Raw genomic sequence first — 19,569 nt, forward strand, 5'->3', positions numbered from 1 at the left:
ACATCTATCAGATGAAGTAATAACTAATAAAGCTGTAGGTAGGTACACAATTTATAAATTTCATTATTTCGGACACAATTATTTATCTTGCAGTCTTGTTTGCGAAGACCCTGTGCAGAATATATATGACAGTCACACCAGAATTTATTCTTATCACCTTGTTATATAACAAGAGTGATGAAATCAAGTCCACTATGTAAAAAGAGACCTGGAAAGAAACTTATCTACAATTTTCCATATACACAGGAGGACTTTACAGTTAAACATTTTGACATTGTGACCTGCTTTTGACTTGAATGCAGTTTGAGCATAATGTGCAAAGGCTGCAAGGAGAGATAATATTTAATGATTCATATGATGCAATAACCTAATGTAGGTCCACTGACACACATTTAATTGTATATAGACAAAGCTAAAGTAATGAACATTTGGCTTATGAAGCACTAATCATTTTATGGACAAATTAAAAGATAAAAATAGATCTGCAGCTCTTCCTGTGGGTCTATTTGTGTCTTTGTTTTACCACGAATAATTTGTTACAACTTTCTTCAAGCACTATTATCTATAAACAATAAAACCTATTAGATCTAAAAAGCACAATGGTCCAAGTATCGACTTACTTTTATGAGTGAACTAATGTAGCTGGGTTAATTAATTTATTCTGCTTTTTAATAAGCTTCCAACGATGAATTTCTTAGTTCAGCATAGACATATAATTTGTTGCATATGTATACACAGCTATTATACATTATTAAGCAACATAAAGTATGCCATGCATAAAGAAGGCTATGAAAATCTGATGTTTTACAGACATTAAATGTCCTGTTTCAAATTACACATGCATCGAGACACCTTAAAAACTATCTATACAAATATTACTAAAGAATCAATGGAAAACAGATTAATTCCCACAACAATTTAAGACTGTAAATAGAGTTCCTTGAACCATACTAAAACATAATTTTGCTAAATAAACATTATTTACAATATACTGTACAACGTATACAATATTTCTGAGTCTCAAAGCTATAAAGATTACTGCTTCAAATCAATGTATTACAAAACATCACTAACACAAGACAGCTCTGGACAAAGTGGTAGTAAAGTCCCTTTAAAATAAAAATGCCTGGTTTAAAATGATTATAAACATACATTTGCTTACATTAAGGCTGCGTTATTGAACCTTTCATGCATTATTGCTTACTTTATAGGTATAACCTTCAACACAAAACCCTAAAAAGGCTGTAGACCACAATTCTGTTCACACCACTCAATACTGTTCAGTCAGCAGAGCCTCTTAAGAGTAGTGAAGTCCATTTTCTTGTAGGTATGCTGATGTAGTGTGTTGAATAATTTAAAACAGTCTGTGGATGTTCATTCCTTCAAATCGAAACAGAACCTGTCCTGTCCTGTTCGCATGGCATCCCATTCAACATGTTTATGTTCAGTGTTACATCTCAAAATAAAAGAAATGCATGTTGCTCGGGTATATGAAATCATCTGGAGTCTCAGATGTTGATTTGTGTTATGTCCGGTTCAGACTACACGATTTTAACCCGATTTTGCCACGATTTGCTTGACGTACGGTGTCGTGGGGATTCGTAAACGACAATGGGCGTCAAGATGCAAGATTCCATCGTTTCAGCACGTGTAGTGTGTCATAGCGGACGACAACCGATTCCGCGTCTGCGATGCTTCACGACATCACGACAGAAAGACTAGCATGTTTCTTTTTTTTTTCGTCATCCACGATGAGTTCTGTCACATTGGTGACGTTGACCGATAGCAGCACCGAAGCTCTTTCATACACAGAGTCAAAATCGTGTAATCTGACACAGTGACTATCGTGACCAACAAAAATATCATGTAGTCTGAACCTGGCATTATATCTCATGTTCCCTCACTTGACTTTCTTTTCCCTGAGAGAAAGAAAGGCTGAGCTGCTTTCAACTAATCATGTTGTCAAGCATCAGCCGTGTCCATGCTCACAAATGGCATTTCCAGGAGTGCTGTTTTAACCTACAGAGGACAAAGAAGAGGAGACATAGTAAAAGTGAGAGCACCTTACCAGCACATAATAATAAAGAACAGAGGAAATAATAGTCTTTGATCCATGCAAAGGCCTTAAAGCTTTTACAGTTTGTGCTTTACACTCGGAAACTACTGGCTTGTGTTACATTTCCAAAAGCAAATGCTTTGGTTAGCCTTGAATGAACAAAGGAAAGATTCCACTGATGCTAACAAAGTTAGTGAGGTTCATGATTAAAATAAGAAAGAAAGAAAATAAAGGCCAATAGGAAAGCCAATTCAAAAAAATATACTTTGAAAACAAGCCTTTCTTGTAAATATGTCTTGTTTTAAGAATGTTTAGATATTTTTACTGGAATATAAGACTAATTAAGTTTTTAAAAATATTGATTAAAATGATTTATTGCAGTAATGGTATATAGTTGATTTAAATATAATATAATGTAATATAATTGAAACATATGCTGATAATTAAATTCTGGTCAATATGATAATCTAATAATTATATTCATGTTATGGTCAATAATTGCTAACATGAAAATTCAGTACTATTTAAATCTAAATAAATGAAAAATAATGTGTTTATTTTTTATAATTCTAAATTAATTCTAAATAAAAGATAAAAAATGAATTCATGGCTAATGGAAAGTAACCAATAACTGTTAAATGGTTTACATTAAAATTCTATTCTATTATTTAAATCCAAATAAATTCAAAGATAATGCTTTATTTTTATACTGGTAAATTAATTAAAAATAAAATATTTAAAAATAAATAATAATAACGGATAAATGGCTATCATTAAAATTCTATACTATTTGAATCTAAATGAATGATAGTGTTTTGTTTTTATAATTACAAAGTAAAATAAAATATTAAGAACTAAAATCAATTGTTTTAAATGCTACAAGTGAATTTAGGTATAACAAAATAATGTACAGCATAAAAAACTATATTCATTTAGTGTTATTAAATTATAAGTGTTTTTAAAAATCAAGTATAATTGAACATTAAATGACAACAAATGTAATCTAAAAGTAAAAATACAGAAAATGAGCATTCACAATTAAATATCCACTAATGGACCATATATCTGATATGACTGTTACTTCAACTCTAATATCAAGTAATCAACAATAAGGTACCACCATATTGTGCATCCCTAACAGTGATGTTTATAACTGAATTGATTTTTCTAAATGTATTCATTTTTTCACAGCACAGTTGTGTATAAATGGCAAACCTTTTACCTGTGCAGTGCATCTGTGAGTGCAACATACAGCAGGTCTTTGGTATCGGAGAGCGTTATCTGCCTTCTGGAAGGCCCATCATGTCTCTGGGTTTGGTCACAGCAACACCCTGATAGAGGTCACTGATGTGGTTTTCTGTCACTCACAGGAAACTGCCGTTCTGAGTTAAGGCCTCCTGATGAGCACTGTGGTACACTTCCCTCAGCTGCCTCACGTTACGACCCACCGACGACTCACAACCGTAGTATTTCTGATAAGAGATCAAATATATATGATAAGCAACAAATATTAACAGTGCATTTTATACATTTTGCTGAGGCAGATATTATATTTGGGCTCTGAAAGGTTTCTCCTCAAGAAGCGAGACATGGGACATTACCATTGTGCCCTCGAGCAAAACACTGAACCTCAGGCTGCTCCAGAGGGACCGTCTCTGTAATAAATTCAGGGTGCTGTTCTATGGTAACATTACAGGGAAATACTCTGGATGTGCAGCAATAAAAAAAATCTATTCCATTCTTTTGTGAATATTGTTTGATGGTCAGTCTGAGGTATGACCCAGACAGCTCAAAAGCTCATGACAGGTGCAGAACAACATCAAACAGTGTGAGTCCATGAACCCTCTGAAACTGACCTCGGCGCAGTGGAACACCTTCAGCATGTCTGAATGAAAGCTGTCCAGACTCTCATAGTGGCCTGAGAGGAGCTGCCTCAGCAGCGTACTGAGATCGACAGGAGCCGAGCCTGATCTGGAAGAGAAAACACAGACAAATTCATTGTCTTTCCCCCAACAAATATAAAAAAGTTTTGTGATTTTAATCCATGTCCAGTAGCTTTGAGGCATCTATATTCTAGTGTACTGACTAAAATGTTGGTGACTTATCTTGTACAATACTACGGTGCCCGCGAGCTGACATCGTGGGAACGTGATATTATGTCGTGGCCACGAGATATAAATTTGAGGGAACGTCATATTAACTTGTGGGAACGTGATATTATGTCGTGGCCACGAGATATAAATTTGAGGGAACGTCATATTAACTCGTGGGAACGTGATATTATGTCGTGGCCACAAGATCATTTTGTCGATGTAACGACATCCTTATGGATCCATAGATCCATTTCTCGTGGCCACAACTTCTTATGTTAAGGGGAACGACATTTTTCTCGTGGCCACGGAGTTTAGTGTGTAAACAAACCTGCGTGACCATAGCAACCCGGGATTATCAGAGATGGATTCATTAAAGGGTTTGTTCACCCAAAAATGAAAATTCTGTCATTAATTACTCACCCTCGTGTTGTTCCAAACCCGTAAGACCTTCGTTCATTTTCGGAACACAATTTAAGATATTTTTGATGAAATCTGAGGGTTCTCTGACCCTCCCATAGACAACAAGGTAACTACCACGTTCAAGGTCCAGAAAAGTACCAAGATGATCGACAAAATAGTCTGTGTGACATCAGTGGTTCAACTGTAAAGTTACGAAGCTACGAGAATACTTTTTTGTGCAAAGAAAACAAAAATATAGTCATCACGCCGGATCTGGGTCAGCACCGCCACACGCTCGCGTCATGACACTGTCGTGAACACGCGTCCACAAGTGACACAGTAGAGACGAAAATGTGGAATAAAGTTGTTACCGTATTGACCCGAATATAAGACAATGTTTTTTTCTTGGAAATACATCTGAAAAAACATGGTCGTCTTATATTCAGGGTCTAGACTTTGACATGTCAATAATACACCCACAACAATAGGTGGCGCCAAATACGCATAAAACGAGTGTGCCATGAAATACGTAATGTAATGCATGTTGTAAAGATCGCGAGTAAAAACAAAAGAATAAGAAAACCTTACAGCTGCATGAGTCGTGACTGTCACGTTAGCCTGATGGGACCAAACTCCTTTTGTAAATAGGCCTACAAGAAAACATTTTTATCCATCCTACAGTCTTGTAAGTCCATTAACTGATCGTCTTTTTCCCGTAATATTTGTATATTATTATTAACCTATTATTATTGGTTATATTTTTATTTTTTTTTATATTCATTTTTCCCCTTTCATTTCGATCTCTTTACTTAACGTTTTGAATACTTTTGTAAATAGCCTACTGTAAATGCTCAACATGCCAATAAAGCTTTGATTATGCTGACTGGAATTTTTGCTGGAATGCAGTTTAAATTTAACACATTTGAATTTATTTCGGTGAATTAATAGACCATAATTATAAATAGGGCTACTATAGTGTTTCATTGAGGAATTGAAAATGAAAACACAACACGCTCATTATCACACATGGGCATAAATACAATCATAAAGTCAAAACTTTATTGGCATAATTGTCAGGCGTTTATTTGCAAAATATATGGTAGGATAGCAAATGGTAGCATAATTATACAAAACGTTAACTAAGTAAAGCGATACACAAATTGAAAGGGGAAATAAGCATATATAACAATAAATATAAAAATATAGCCCTAATAAGTTAATGTAATAATAATAATATACAAATATTAAATTAAATGTTTAATGTTAATAAAAATGTTTTATCAATTTTTGATAATCCCGGGTTGCTATGGTCACGCAGGTTTGTTTACGCATTAAACTCATGGCCACGTGAAAAATATGTTGTTCCCTCAACATAGCATCTGGAGGCCACGACATATCATGTTCCCACGAGTTAATATGACGTTCCCTCAAATTAATATCTCGTGGCCACAACATATTATCACGTTTCCACAAGTTATGATGTCGTATTCGCTAAGTGGACCGACCATGTCACCTTATGTTATTTTTGCATTACTTTTTGTCACCTGGGCTGTGTTTGCTTATGTATTTTTAATAACAAAAGCCTAAAAGTTATATTTTTGGTAACTGTAAAGGCTGTTTTACACCAAAAGTTAAATGAATAAGCTTCAGGCTGAAGGAAGTTTTTCTGCAGCTCACTCTCAGTTTTTCTCAACACGGGGGACAGGAGATGGGTCAGTAAATAAATAAGAAAAAGTAACTTGCGTTACTTATTTGGAAAAGTCACTCAGATTTTTCATTGTAAATTTAAAAGTAATGCGTTACTTTACTAGTAACTTGAAAATAATTAATCTGATTAGTTACGTAACTCACTTTACTTGTCTGAAGAATGGAGTAATGGCCACTGAAAATTCAGCTTTGCCATCATAAGAATAAATTACATTCCGTTAAATCGATCAAATAAATGCAGCCTTGGTCAGCATAAGAGACTTCTTTCCAAAACATTAAAATCATATTGACCATAAACTTTTAAACAATTAGTATCATCTGCCTCTGACAAGTAATACCAAGGAGCAAATCATGGTTAATCTGTGTGTTTGGTGGCACCAACTGGCAAATGACTGAAATTTCATTTTTTTAGTGAACTATTCCTTTAAGACAGGGGCGTGTCCAGGTAATTGGCCACCTAAATTTAACTAGCCATGGCAGGTGCCACTCTACAATTCTAAGTCATGATTGACCCCAATCAGAGGCAGGCATTGAATAAAAACAGATAACTTCCTGCTGTGTAATAAGTTGACTTTAAAGTTCCAAACAACAAGTACTGTCCAAAATATTTTATGATCCATTGAAGTATATCTGTATTTTCTATTATCATTAATTTGAACAATACATTTTCAGTAAAATACACGTATTTACTAAACAAAAAAAAAACACATTAAAAAGTATGTCAGACAGGAAATGTGTTAATGATTACATTTGTGCTATTAACATTAATTAATCAATTTAAATAATAGAAAATACAGACAACAGATATCCCTAATTATAATCATCACCACATCATCACTTTAAGAACATTCTGCAATCTACTGTAGCTGTCAGTGGCAAGAGGTTTTAACTCCCAGGTTCTCTGAGTAATCATCTGGAGACTGTGAAAAGAACAGCAGGAGAGCCACTGAGCAAACAACACTGGTGAGTGGAAAAGCACGCACACACATCCGCACAAACCTCTTTCTGGAGCACAGGTTCAGCAGAGGAGCGGCGAGGGTTTGTCCAGATGACCCTAAAAAACACAAATGACAGAAAGAGTGATCAGCTGTGCAGGTCTTCACACTGAGCCTTTTGTGACACGTCTCTATTAATAAAATCAACAGACGTACCCTTATGACTGACAATGACGTCATAGATCCCCTGGAGTGTTTGCGTGAGGTTTTTGCTCTGTACACTTCTCCCCTCCTCGTCTCCCTCTCTGTTTTCAGACTGTGGGCTCGAGTGAGCCAGGCACTGGTCTGCAATGTGCAGAACACATCCTCTTACACACACCGAATATTGTCTTATTACAAGTACATGATACACGCCACATTTGAAAAACGTGCAGCTGTCAATTCAAAGACTATTCAATGCACATTCAGTAAAGAACTGTAATCTGAAGTCCGTCATAGTCTGTCATCTTTATTTTATGTGCAATAATCGGAATGCACTTAAATACACTTTTTCCATGAACTCAACGGGACACGGTAGCTTGCGCTAGCCGTTAACCACATGTCCTCTTCTGCCCTTTTGACTAATGCTGAGTGGAAATAGAACTGAGGTGGTTTTGGGAGCTGCTCCAGAGCTACAGCCCGCTGAGCGTGAAGGATGGAGAGGAGAGGAGGAGGAATAGCTGATGCCATGTTCTTCATCAAAAAACCACCTTAGGTCACAAAAAGTGCTATAAACAGACTGTCCCACTTAATGTAAATGTACCTTGGTAGCACTAGTGTAGTACATACAGGTAGGTTAAAGTAAGCCTTGCTGACAAACAAACACACTTCAACCAAAAACATGTATAATATTAAACCATGCTACATTCAGAATAAAAACAAAAAATTAAGCTAAAATGGGTAGTTTTGTTCTGTTGCAACTTGAATACGTAACGATGTTGGCAAGCATCTAGGACCACAGGCAGGGAAACACCTTAGACATATGGACATGATGCCAAGTTTGATCTATTTGGTATTCAGAAACCTGGCCCATATTAAGGAAAAAAATATGGATGGATACTTATTTTTCTCTTCTAAATACTTTAAGAAGTTCTCTGAAGTCTGATCTTAACCGTTTTTGTGGGACATTTCAGCAAAATTAGCTTGATGTAATGCATGTTTCACACAGAACCTGTAACTGAAAGATGACGGGAACCCTTGTGAAAAAGAAGTACACTTCTTTACTTGAAGATTACTTATTACAGAAATAATATTCTTCAAAGGAATATACTTTATAATAAGTGCAAACTGAATGCAATGTTCTAAGACTTAATTGCATGTTGATTTCAACTGAATGAAATTGTATGGTAACACTTTATTTTAAGGTGTCTTTGTTACAAATGTTACATGTACTTGCTATTATAATGACAATAAATTATGCATAATTACATGCAAGTAACATGAAAGTACATGTAGTTAAATAATATTACTCAGTACTTAAATGTATAATTACACTGTAACAAGAACACCTTAAAATAAAGTGTAACCAAATGTATTCTAGTTTTAATGTATTTCATGTGTTAAATTTAACTTTAGAGTGCTTTTTGGCCCACTTATATAAGACTTAAGTACGTATATATGTAATTTCACGATTCTACTGTCTTTGAAATATGATTAAAGTGTACTGCTAAGTGAATATGCATATGATAAACTAAAATAACTTTCATGTAATTTCTATTCTTGTATGTCATGTAATCAAATATATTTGTAATCGCACATTTGTAATGATGACGTTGCAATTTAGTACATTTTAAGAATAATTTTAAATTTTAAGAACAATTGTAATATCATATAAACTACAATTAAAATTATAATCAAGTACTTCACACTCCTTTTTCACAAGGGAACTATGTTGGACAACAAAACCCGCAGTTTGTGAGTAAAAATGGCAGCAAAGCACTGTATGTCATTGCAGATGTGAAGAGTCTTAAAGGCACAGCAGCCTGCACAATTAATAAGAGTTAAAGTAACCTGAAAATGGTCATAAATATTGACAAAAATATTTTTTCAGGTCATCTATCCCTTAAGAGCTAAGAACAACACACAAACACACATTTTACAGCTATACACACTGCTGGACCTGACTTAGTGCTGGTGTCTTCGAGATCCCCTTTCTGATCCCCCTTCTGGCTGTTCCCTCTATCTTCTTTGTTTTCTTCCTCTCGCTCTGTCACCTCCTCCCTCAGGAGCAATGCCTGTCTGTCTCTCATTTTCTCATAGTTTCTCACCAGAAAAATGCCATGTTCCAAGACGAAGCTCCTATCAGGGGAATAAGAGCAAATCAAAGTACAAACTTAAGAAATATAAGACAATGAAAAGTATGAATATATAAGTAAAAGAAGAGCATAAAATGATCAGAAAACATAACGAGCGTAAGCAATGGGTAGAAATGCTATTGTCTGTGTTTATGTGTGTTCTTGCCTCTCCTCACAAGACAAGGGCATCATCAGGAGAGGGGAGGGGATATTTTCAGCATCATTGCCGTTCTCCTGGAAATAAAGTCATTCGCAAAGTGACCAAATTGCCCATGCGCTTTAAATGATGCAGTCCCTTTCAGGCATGTTGTAATGGAATTAGAAGTGAGGTTGCATCTAGAAATGCCTCTTACCTGCTGTTTGGGAGGGTCAGGTTGATTGGGAAGATTATTTTCAATGTCTGTTTCACTAATTTCTTTTCCAATCTCTTCTGTATTAGGTCTAGGGCTGACATTACTAAGTTAGAAAAAAAAAGGTTATGGGACAGGATAAAATCAGTGGTTCGGACTGAACAATTGAAACCAAGTGGGCCTGAGAGAATTCATCTCCACTTTAAATTCAGCAATAGATGGTGAATGTGCTTGTGTATGTGTGTGTTTATTTACCTATTAAGGCTGTCAGAAACGCAGTCATGTGTCACACTGAGCTTCTGATGTTCACAGGAACCGTCTTCGGTCTGAGTGCGAGACATTACATCAACAGATCCATCTCAAAGAGACAGAGCAAGAGACAAAGAAGAATATGTTTACACAATATTAACTGCTTCTACACACTTACTTCAGAGAACAAAGCCATTTTAAATGTAATATTACACAGTAGTCAGTGCCAGTAATCAAATTTGATTGGCCAAATGGCAGCTCAATAGTTTTACAGTTTGTATTGATTAATTGTGTTTGCAGTGTTCCAGACGTATGGAAGCCCATTTGTGTCACATAAGAAAAAACATGCTTTGGAAAATCATGACATAAAAAAATCATTATGAGAAAAAAAGTAAACTTTATGAGATATTACGCCAAAATTATGAGATAAAATGCTAATAACTTTTGTCATAATAATGACTATTAATCTCATAATTTCAACTTTGTATCTCATAATTATGGTTTAGTATGTCATGATTTTGCCTTTTTATGACAATCACAATTTACCATAGCATGTTTTTTTTTCTTATGTGGCACAAATGGGCATCCATACAGACTAAATGTGTGAGTGAAATTGATAGTTTATTCCACAGAATTGATTAGGCCTTACATACACAAACAAACACATGCAAATACACACAAACCAGCTAACACAAATTAGCAGGTAAGTCTACTCACTGGATGGGGCCATCTTTCGTGGGGTCTTTCGTGACTTTTTAGGACGCTGTATTGGAACAGAGATCGTCACAATTATTGTATGACAGTGACAGAATGGAAATATTTTAAGGGATAATTTGCTAAAAATAAAAATTTTCATCATTTACTAATCCTACTGTCATTCAAAACCTTTAACAACCAATGACCCTTGACCCAATGATCATTGGTTCTCACATGTCTTGTTACCAATTGTGACAGATCATTTTTGAATGTGCAGGATAGTGAATGAAATTCAAGACCTACATTGAAGGATTTTCAGCAAATAATTTAGACTTAGACAAAGTTATCGCACATCATAACTTAGTTAGATTTTGTCTAATTAAGGTGTATTTAAGGAAAAGGGAAGTTTGACACAATTCCACCTTTTCTATAGAAGAATAAAGACATGAAGGTTTGGAATGACATGAGGGCCAACAAATAATGACAGACCATACATGCTTTATGTTTTTTAAAGTAATCTAAAAATACCTTTTCCTTTGCACAGAGTCGATATATGTCATAGGGCAACTGAAAGTCAATCCGTTTCAGCCTCAGATACTTTCCTGTCACACAAACATGAGTTATGAACGTATTGAAATTCAGTCACTACAGTCTTTATCGCTCCCTCTATTTTAAACTGTTCTGAGAGGTGTAAAAATTAAGTTCACAATAAATTATGACATACAAATCTGCACACTTGAACTTAGCAAATAGAAAGATTGCAAATTAAAAAGTTGGGGGTTTGTATGATTTTTTAAAATGTTTTTGAAAGAAGTCTCTAATGCTCACCCAGGCTGTATTAATTTGATAAAAAATGCAGTAAAAATAATAAGACCTTGAAATATTATTACAACATAAAAAAGGCAGCGGCTATTTGCACTAAGTGTAAATAGCATATTGATAAAAATAGCAGCATTTTTATCAATATGCTATTTACACTAAGTGCAAATAGCTATAGATTCAATTAACACTATGTTAAAATATCAGGATTTTCTGCTATTTATACTACTTATTGCAAATAGTGGCAATAATCTACACCTCAGTATTGTACATTATAAAAATGTACACAATAATAACGCATTGAGTGTAAATTATAATTTTAATTCTAATCATTAAATGGATGCCACTTATTGGGACTATAAAGTCCTCCCTACACCTACCCTAACCCTACCCGATGCTTTATTTTCAACTTTTTGATTATTTTCGTCATTATTTTTGAAAATTCCTTTCCATTGTGATATGACATTTGAAAAGGGAGTAAAAAAAGTTCAGCAAAAGGCAGATTCGAACCCGGGTCGATCACATCAAAATGCACACGCTTTACTATCTACGCCACTGGACTTAATATTTGTCAAATGTCTTGTGTAGTGTTGACTACTCCAATCACACGTTGGTGGGCGGAGTTAGTGTAAATAGCCTCTGCCAAAAAGGCGGGCTATTTGCACTTAGTGTAAATAGACACTCCGTATAAAATAACTTTTATATTTTTAATATATTTTATAATGTAATTCCTTTCTGTGATGGCAAAGTCGAATTTTCTGCAGCCATTACTCTAGTGTCACACGATCCTTCAGAAATCATTCTATTATAGTGATTTGATACTAAAGTACCAGTGTTGAAAACTGACAAATTTGATCATTTCCATTTTTGTTTTTTAATCATAATTTGTTTTAAAATTGTTTAGATTAATCGTACTATGATGAAGGCTTAGCTCAATAATAATTAGGTAACCTGAATGTAAAGTTATCTAGAAATGTCAGCTCAATTTACTTATTATTATTTTTACTTATTATTCATTAGCAAAGTCATTGCCATGCCATGACATCATAACGAGTTTGCCAGTGGCCCCTCCCACTTCAAATGCCACTTGTATGACAGCCATGAGTCACACTAGATTCCTTTTAATCAATATAAATCAAGTTTGGACTTAATTCCAGCTCATTATTGACTGACAAAAATGATTTGTTCCCCTTTCCGATCAACTTTTATAGTGACCTCCAAATAACCCCAATAAACACACACACATACACAAACTCACCTACGTGTATAGGTGCAGGAAGTAGACCATGCTCATGTTTTTCAGAATCATAGTCAAGGCAGTCTGTGTGTACTGGAGAGGACAGACTCGTGGGGCTGTGCAGAGTAAACAAACAGACAGAGGATTTGTCAAGCTCTTTGTCGAGAGCTCTCTAAATAAAGGCTGCATTTAAACAAATATTCTTAATACTTGTTTATAAATATATAAGAGCTCACTCACTTCTCGCTTTTATACACATCAGAGTAAAGCCCCGCCCACTCATATTTCTTTTCAGACCTCTTCTCTGATTGGCTGTTTACAGACACTGATGGAGCCTGGGAAGGTGAGGATGTGTTGATGTGTGACTGTGAGGGCTCTTGGCTCAGACCTGTGTCTTCTACTTCATCTACCTGCGCTCCACCGCTCCTCGTTTTATCTCTTTCTTTCCTTCTTTTCTTTTTCTCATGTTGAGCCATGGACTCAATTGCATTGAGTACTGTGTAGTCATCTCTTTCCCCTTTTTTACGGTTCGCAGGAGACTCTGTGGCTTCATGATGTAAAGGTGTAGCAGGTAAAGGTGGAGAGAAGCACGGTGCAGGGTTTTTTCTTGGTCGACCTCGTCCTCTTCTCTTCACCTCACTTCCTGTGACCTCTTGACCTCTGGGAGTCTTTTTCTTGAGAGGCTTTTTGACATGTTTCAGTTTACGTTTGTTCGGCGTCGTATTTTTTGAATAATTTAAATGAGAAAGGCTGATTTTGGAGGTGGTACACGAGGAAAAAAGCCTGATATCGTTGCTCTGAAAGTGTGTTTTGCTGGTGTTGGGTCTTTTCTCTCTTCCTCCTCTCTCTTGACGTTCATTAAGAGAGGGACTGGCAGAGAAGTGCTCAGAGAAGAGTGAACCACCAGGCTGGAAGCTCTCTGAAACAGAAAGGTAAAGATGTGAGCAATCACCTGGGAGAAAAGGATGAGCTGCACCCACTGATGGCGACTTTAATTTGCACACAATGTCTGTGTTGTTTTAGAACCAGTTTCACCAAAGGAATTATGCAAATCAGGTAATACCCAAATGACCAAAAAAGCTGTTCTGAACTTAACTTCCATGATGCAATTCCCTAGGATTTCGGCTTGGTTTTGAGTGCTAAGTTCTGAGTGCAGCACACTACAATCTGGCAAATTTTACAGGGACTGTACAGCATCACTGATTCGGCTCTTCAAAGCCGGCAGAAGTTTGCACGTAACATCTATGAGAGCCATTTACATAGAAAGGAGTTCCTGTGCAGGAAAAAAAAGTAATATGTGCCTGGTCAAACTGAATTATAGATGGTGAGTGACTAAAGGCCCATGCACACTATAAAGATAACTATGATGATAACTATATTTGCATCTACGCCAACCAATGTTAACACTGTTTATTTTTTATTCCTTAAGAATCATTCACTTTAAATGCTAGCGCTCTTTACAGTTGGGTGCATTCAGAGTGGCTGTCAACGTTTTTATCGTTCATCATCTTTCAAAGTGATTCTAACAATATAATTCTTCTGTCTCATTAACATTATAGCTATGGTATGGACTTTCCTATTCTCATAGAATTAGACCGATTTATGAGTTCACAGTATATGTCAACACATTGTAAAGTAAATCGTCACTTCTCACACGAGTTTCACATGACAGTTGGCTGGAAGCAATGCTTTATAGTTAAATTTTTTTTAAATATTAGTATGCCTCACACACACACACACACCGCAGGAATCATCCAATTCACAAGGTTATCAGTCAATCACAGTGACATGAAGGCATCGCTTCCTCATGGGACATTTTGCCTGTATTTTGCACAGTCACAACACCTCAATGATGTGAACAAGGACTGTTGCACTCTGAAGGCTGTTGGAAAATGTTGCTTTAGATAAATGAACGCTACTTTCTCTAACAATTTTTTTGTGTCGGCCTCTTCCTCTGAGAAAGAGCCCCTGATGGGCAGGTATACTTAATAAACAGTAAAAGCTGCATGCACAAAGGCAAGCAGACACCACACACTACGCAACACCAAATGTCCCTGTCTTCCTGCTGTGAGAAGTTCTTGCATGCTGGTGTTTATTTCTTACCATATGTTTTCAGCAATGCTAATTAGCCAAATATGCATTTGTTTTGATTCTAAAGGTGTGTGTTTCCAGAGAAAAAGACTTAAGCATTGATTCACACTTGGTTTCATGTCAAAGAGCCAAAATACAAATATCTGTGGTATAAACAAATATAAAATTCTATTCAACTTGGCTATAAATCACATTCTCCACTGGTGCTACTGTGAGCCACAGTTACATGATAGTATGCGATAACATACATAGAGACATTAAATACATACACAGGTTGTGCAGTTCCCTCACACATCACTCCATCTAAAACTATCTAAGAGTACATAAGACAAAACAAGAACATAATGATAGCAACATTGATGCCAGAATACCACATAATGCGTACAGCTAATGCGTAACAATATTTACACACAAGAGAGACCATATACCTCTCAGTGGACTTCTAAACACATTCCCTGCCAAGGAAAATCTGTGTAGCCAACAACACGCAGAGCAAAATCAAGCTCCATTTTGGTACCCAACTAGTAAAACAGTGGGAGATCAATAAGACCATAGACTCTCAATCCTGTCATAAAACAGTCTTGTTTCACTGTTCAAAGTCTGTAATTATTTGTACAAGCATTTTCTCACCTAGTTAATAGGAACAAAAGGATACTGAATGTTAAATTAACCTTTCAATGCCAAACATTGAAAATTACTTTTAGATTGTACCCTTTACATATAATATCTTCTGTAGAATGTCACCTGAGCAGTGGCAGTTGTTTGTTACATGCAAACAAAATATAATCTCATGCCATCTCACCTGATGTTCTTATACCTCCAGCTGAGCAATCGTTCATCAATGAGCTTCCAGGTCTCATTAAGTTCCTTGAAGCAGACTGAACTTCACCAATCCTCCTTTGAGCTGTCATTCCACTGTACGCGCTACTAGCAAGATTGGGGTTCCTCAGGAAAGAATGATGGTGGATGGCTCTGTCTGCTAGGGGAGGTGATGGTAGGTCTTCATCACCTTCATCATCATCCTCCTGGTACCTCGACCCAGCTCCTTGGTTTAAAACCCTGTTCCCAGGCTCTACCTGAGTGCTCTCTCTCCACCTCCATGGCTGCTGATGCTCTGCCCACCTAACTTTTGATACCGGTCTCAGATGTGAAGGTCCTATATAAGAAAGTGGTGAAGATTTGTGTTTGTCTGCTTGTTTTGAGGGTGTTGAGGAACAGCAGGGGGGATTTGAGGGTGTACCCCTTCTGAAATGGTCTTTTCTGAGCTTACTTTGCCCTAGTAAACCCTCTATTCCTTCTCTTTCTCTAAGCCTATCATCCACAAACCTTTTATCTCTTGCCTGCTCTCTGTTGTCTTCTCTTTGCCAGCTATTTCTACTGAACCAGTCACTAGGGGAATGAGATGTTACATTAGCGTACGTCCCCTGTGGCTTCCCGCCACATAGTAGAGAGTCACGTCTCAGAAACTTGTGCTTCTTTTTATGGAACTTTGATGGGCTTAAAATGGGATTTTTGGAGTAGGGGTGCACATAAGAGGGTATAAAGGGCGACGAAGGGTATATAGTTGCAGATGGAGGGTATCCCCTATAAAGTCCAAAACCAAATGAATTGTTAGAGAGTGGCATTTTGTATGGTGGATGGTAACAACTGCCTCCTGACAGTGGAAAGCCAAGTTTGTGCACTACCGGGCAATGTGTGACAATATGTTCACCTGGTTGAGAGGGACACCCATTGTTCCTCTTAAAATCTGCCATTCCGACATAATGCAGAGAGTCACGAGAATATTCTGACTGAGGGGAGTAGTAACCACTGAAGTTGATTTGAAACATGGTTGGATGATGAAGGTTTTGTGGTAGACACTGAAGAACGTGAGGATGAGCTTTCCCTTTCCCACTCTTCCTTCCAGATTTTGCTTCATCCCCACACCCTCGTGATGAGATATGATGCACAATACGAATCTCACTAAATCTGACCACTAACTCCTCAATTTCTGCCAGGAAGGCTGGGTCTTGCCTTTTAGCCCTGAGTTGAAGATACTTCTTCTTACATTTGTGTTTATGTCCCCTAATCTTATCATGGCTGAAGCAATTATGACCTTTTCTATGGCACTTGTATTTGAGTCTTTCTTTCTCCATCAATACTGATCGTCCAAGGTGTGTAGTTCTGCGGTCTTGAATCCTTACCGAGCCTAACTGGGATGTGGCTGAAGGGCGTGGTGCAGATTGCGAGGAGGAAGGAGGTTTCGATTTCTCTTCGTGCATTGCTTTAACCTTTTGGGAACTGGTTACATTTGGAGCAGAATGTTGATCATATTCACGGTTGCCAAGATGAAGCTTTCTTCGGAAAGAACTAAGAGTGGGCGAAGGGGACTCAATATGTTTAAATGAATAGGGAGAGCTGCACAAAGGAGACTGGCCATCAAATGAATGACTATGTTCACCAGAGGTGGACCAAGAGTTCAACTGATTAGAAGACTCTGTCAAGACTTGCTGAGACTTTTGACCCAGAACTTGTTCAGAGTCTTGATCAGAAGTTTTTCTTTGAGCTTTAGGTTTACGACCTCTCCTTTTTCCTATGTAGATAGTCCCACGTTTGCTGATATTAATTTGTGGACCAAGTTTTCCCCCAAAAGAGGTAACAAGTGAGGTTAAAGAGTGTGTTCCATCTGAAACTGAACAATCAGCATCACCTTCATTGTCTTTCTGAGCAAAATCTGATTTGTTACTTTGGCTTTGCCCTGAAAGGAACTGTGTGAGTACCTTATCCTTCTTCTTCACCCTCATCCTATTGATATTTGTGATTACTGTCTTCATTATCAACCTGTTTCGTTTGCGGCTGATCTGAGCATCTCTAGCTTTAGACAAGGAGGGTTTGAGTTTTCCTACAGCTCCCCTCTTCCCTGATGCTGAGTCTAGTGATTTAGATCTCTTTTTCTGGACAGAGGTGTTACATTTGGGTTGACCTATTGTTTTGGGAGCTGGCTTTGGGAGTTTCAGGCCATTCTCTGGATCAGGGACATTTGCATATTCAAGTATGGGGAATTTAGAAGAGGACTTCTGAGACTTACTTTCCTGAGGATTCTCTTCCAACCTGGCCATTTTTGGACGACCCCTTTTCTTAGGAGGGGGCTCAAAGGAAAAGGTTTCTGATCTAGGTGATGAATTTTGCAGTTGTTTAGATTTAGAAGGTTGTCCAACTTGTCTTGATTTACCCTGCTGTGTTGACAATGCCTTTGATGACTTAATGGAAGGAATTTTTTTAAGGTTTGATTTTTGTGGAATCTTTTTACAGGCTGTGGAACTAACATTAGCAGTATTCAACAGCTCCATCTTCTCGCCCGGATTTTCCATCTTAGTCATCTGAACAGCTTTTTGTTTCTTCTGTGACACAATGTTTTGTTTGGGATGTGAAGGTGGCTCATCACTTGGAACGGAACTGTTAAACTGAGAATCTGCACACCCAGGGGGTTGAGAGGAGCACAGCACATCTTCGTCCTGGTTTGCACTATGCTTAGATCTTTTCTTATTCTTGTCAATGATATGCCCCACCCTGCTGCCATCTTTTGGCTGGACAGCAACAGCTTGAGCAGGTTCCACAGTCGTCTTTCTGGTGTCATCTATAACTTCACTTTCAGTATACTTCTTATTCCTTCCTCTGCTGTCCAGTAACTCTGGCGTACAAGTGCTGTTCTCAGGAGTTGCTGATTCGGCAGATTTATCTGAAGCAGTAAGGAGTAATGTTGTCTTGATAGAGGGACTTTGCTGATGCAATAAACCCTTTTCCTTACTCATACTGTTAGTTATGGCGTTACTCATGTTTTTGGAACATGCAGAATCTCCATCTTCTTTCTCTTTTGCATTTAAAACCTTGAAAACATTACTTTCTCTGATTCTAGTTTTTTTTGGAGGGCAGGGAGCTTGCTTTACTAAATTCTCACTACATGATATTGGAAGTGATGTGCTTTCACTGTCATTTTCAATATTGGAAGAGTACTGCTGAGATGTCTGAGCATTCATATCATTTGAACCACGTGAACTGAGGGAGGAGGTCATTGATTCTCCAGTTGGGAGATCTTCACCCTTTTTTTTTTGAGCATTTAAAACTTGGGTGCTGTCTTGTGGACTGGAGTTCTGTTGTAATAAGGAAGGTGGAGAAGGGGCAGCTGGAGGTGAATATGTCTGCTTCAGCAAGGTAGAGGACGTTATTCTATCTGAAAGTGGTACTTTGCTATCTGTCTGTGGTTGAACTGCATACGATTGTCCATCTGATGTTAATAATGACTTTGAGTCAGTCTTCCTCAAATGCTTTGATGGAGCCTGTTGGAAGAGAGGACATGTGCTGACCAGAATTCATCAGGAAATGTTTGAAGATATTCAGTCATTCAGGTCACTCAAGGACATCCGGTAAAATTAAAGGGATAGTTCACCCAAAAATGAGCATTAGCCGATTATTTACTTACCCTTAAGCCATCCTAGGCGTATATGACTTCCATCTGTCAGATTAATCGAATAGGAGTTATATTAAAAATTGATTTTGATCTTTCAAGCTGTTTAATGGCAGTCAGCGGGTGTTGTAGTTCATCAGTCCAAAAGAAGTGAAATAAA

The 19,569-nt window shown here is 37.1% G+C and overlaps 1 protein-coding gene across 1 annotated transcript; it reads right to left on the bottom strand.

The window, feature by feature from the left end:
- Nucleotides 1–1,882: 1,882 nt before the first annotated feature.
- On the bottom strand, nucleotides 1,883–19,090 carry LOC107596620 (histone-lysine N-methyltransferase ASH1L-like). Its single transcript, XM_016287379.1, has 13 exons — nucleotides 15,768–19,090; nucleotides 13,115–13,793; nucleotides 12,896–12,990; nucleotides 11,347–11,420; nucleotides 10,840–10,885; nucleotides 10,129–10,231; nucleotides 9,877–9,979; nucleotides 9,690–9,757; nucleotides 9,322–9,527; nucleotides 7,407–7,535; nucleotides 7,255–7,309; nucleotides 3,913–4,027; nucleotides 1,883–2,019 (listed from the first exon to the last, which is right to left on the bottom strand). The coding sequence occupies exons 1-13, from the start codon at nucleotides 19,015–19,017 to the stop codon at nucleotides 1,963–1,965; spliced, it is 4,980 nt and encodes a 1,659-aa protein (XP_016142865.1). The 5' UTR covers nucleotides 19,018–19,090; the 3' UTR covers nucleotides 1,883–1,962.
- Nucleotides 19,091–19,569: the final 479 nt, after the last annotated feature.

This window comes from Sinocyclocheilus grahami, unplaced genomic scaffold (assembly GCF_001515645.1).
Source record: "Sinocyclocheilus grahami isolate Dianchi unplaced genomic scaffold, SAMN03320097.WGS_v1.1 scaffold222.1, whole genome shotgun sequence".
Lineage (NCBI taxonomy): Eukaryota > Metazoa > Chordata > Actinopteri > Cypriniformes > Cyprinidae > Sinocyclocheilus > Sinocyclocheilus grahami.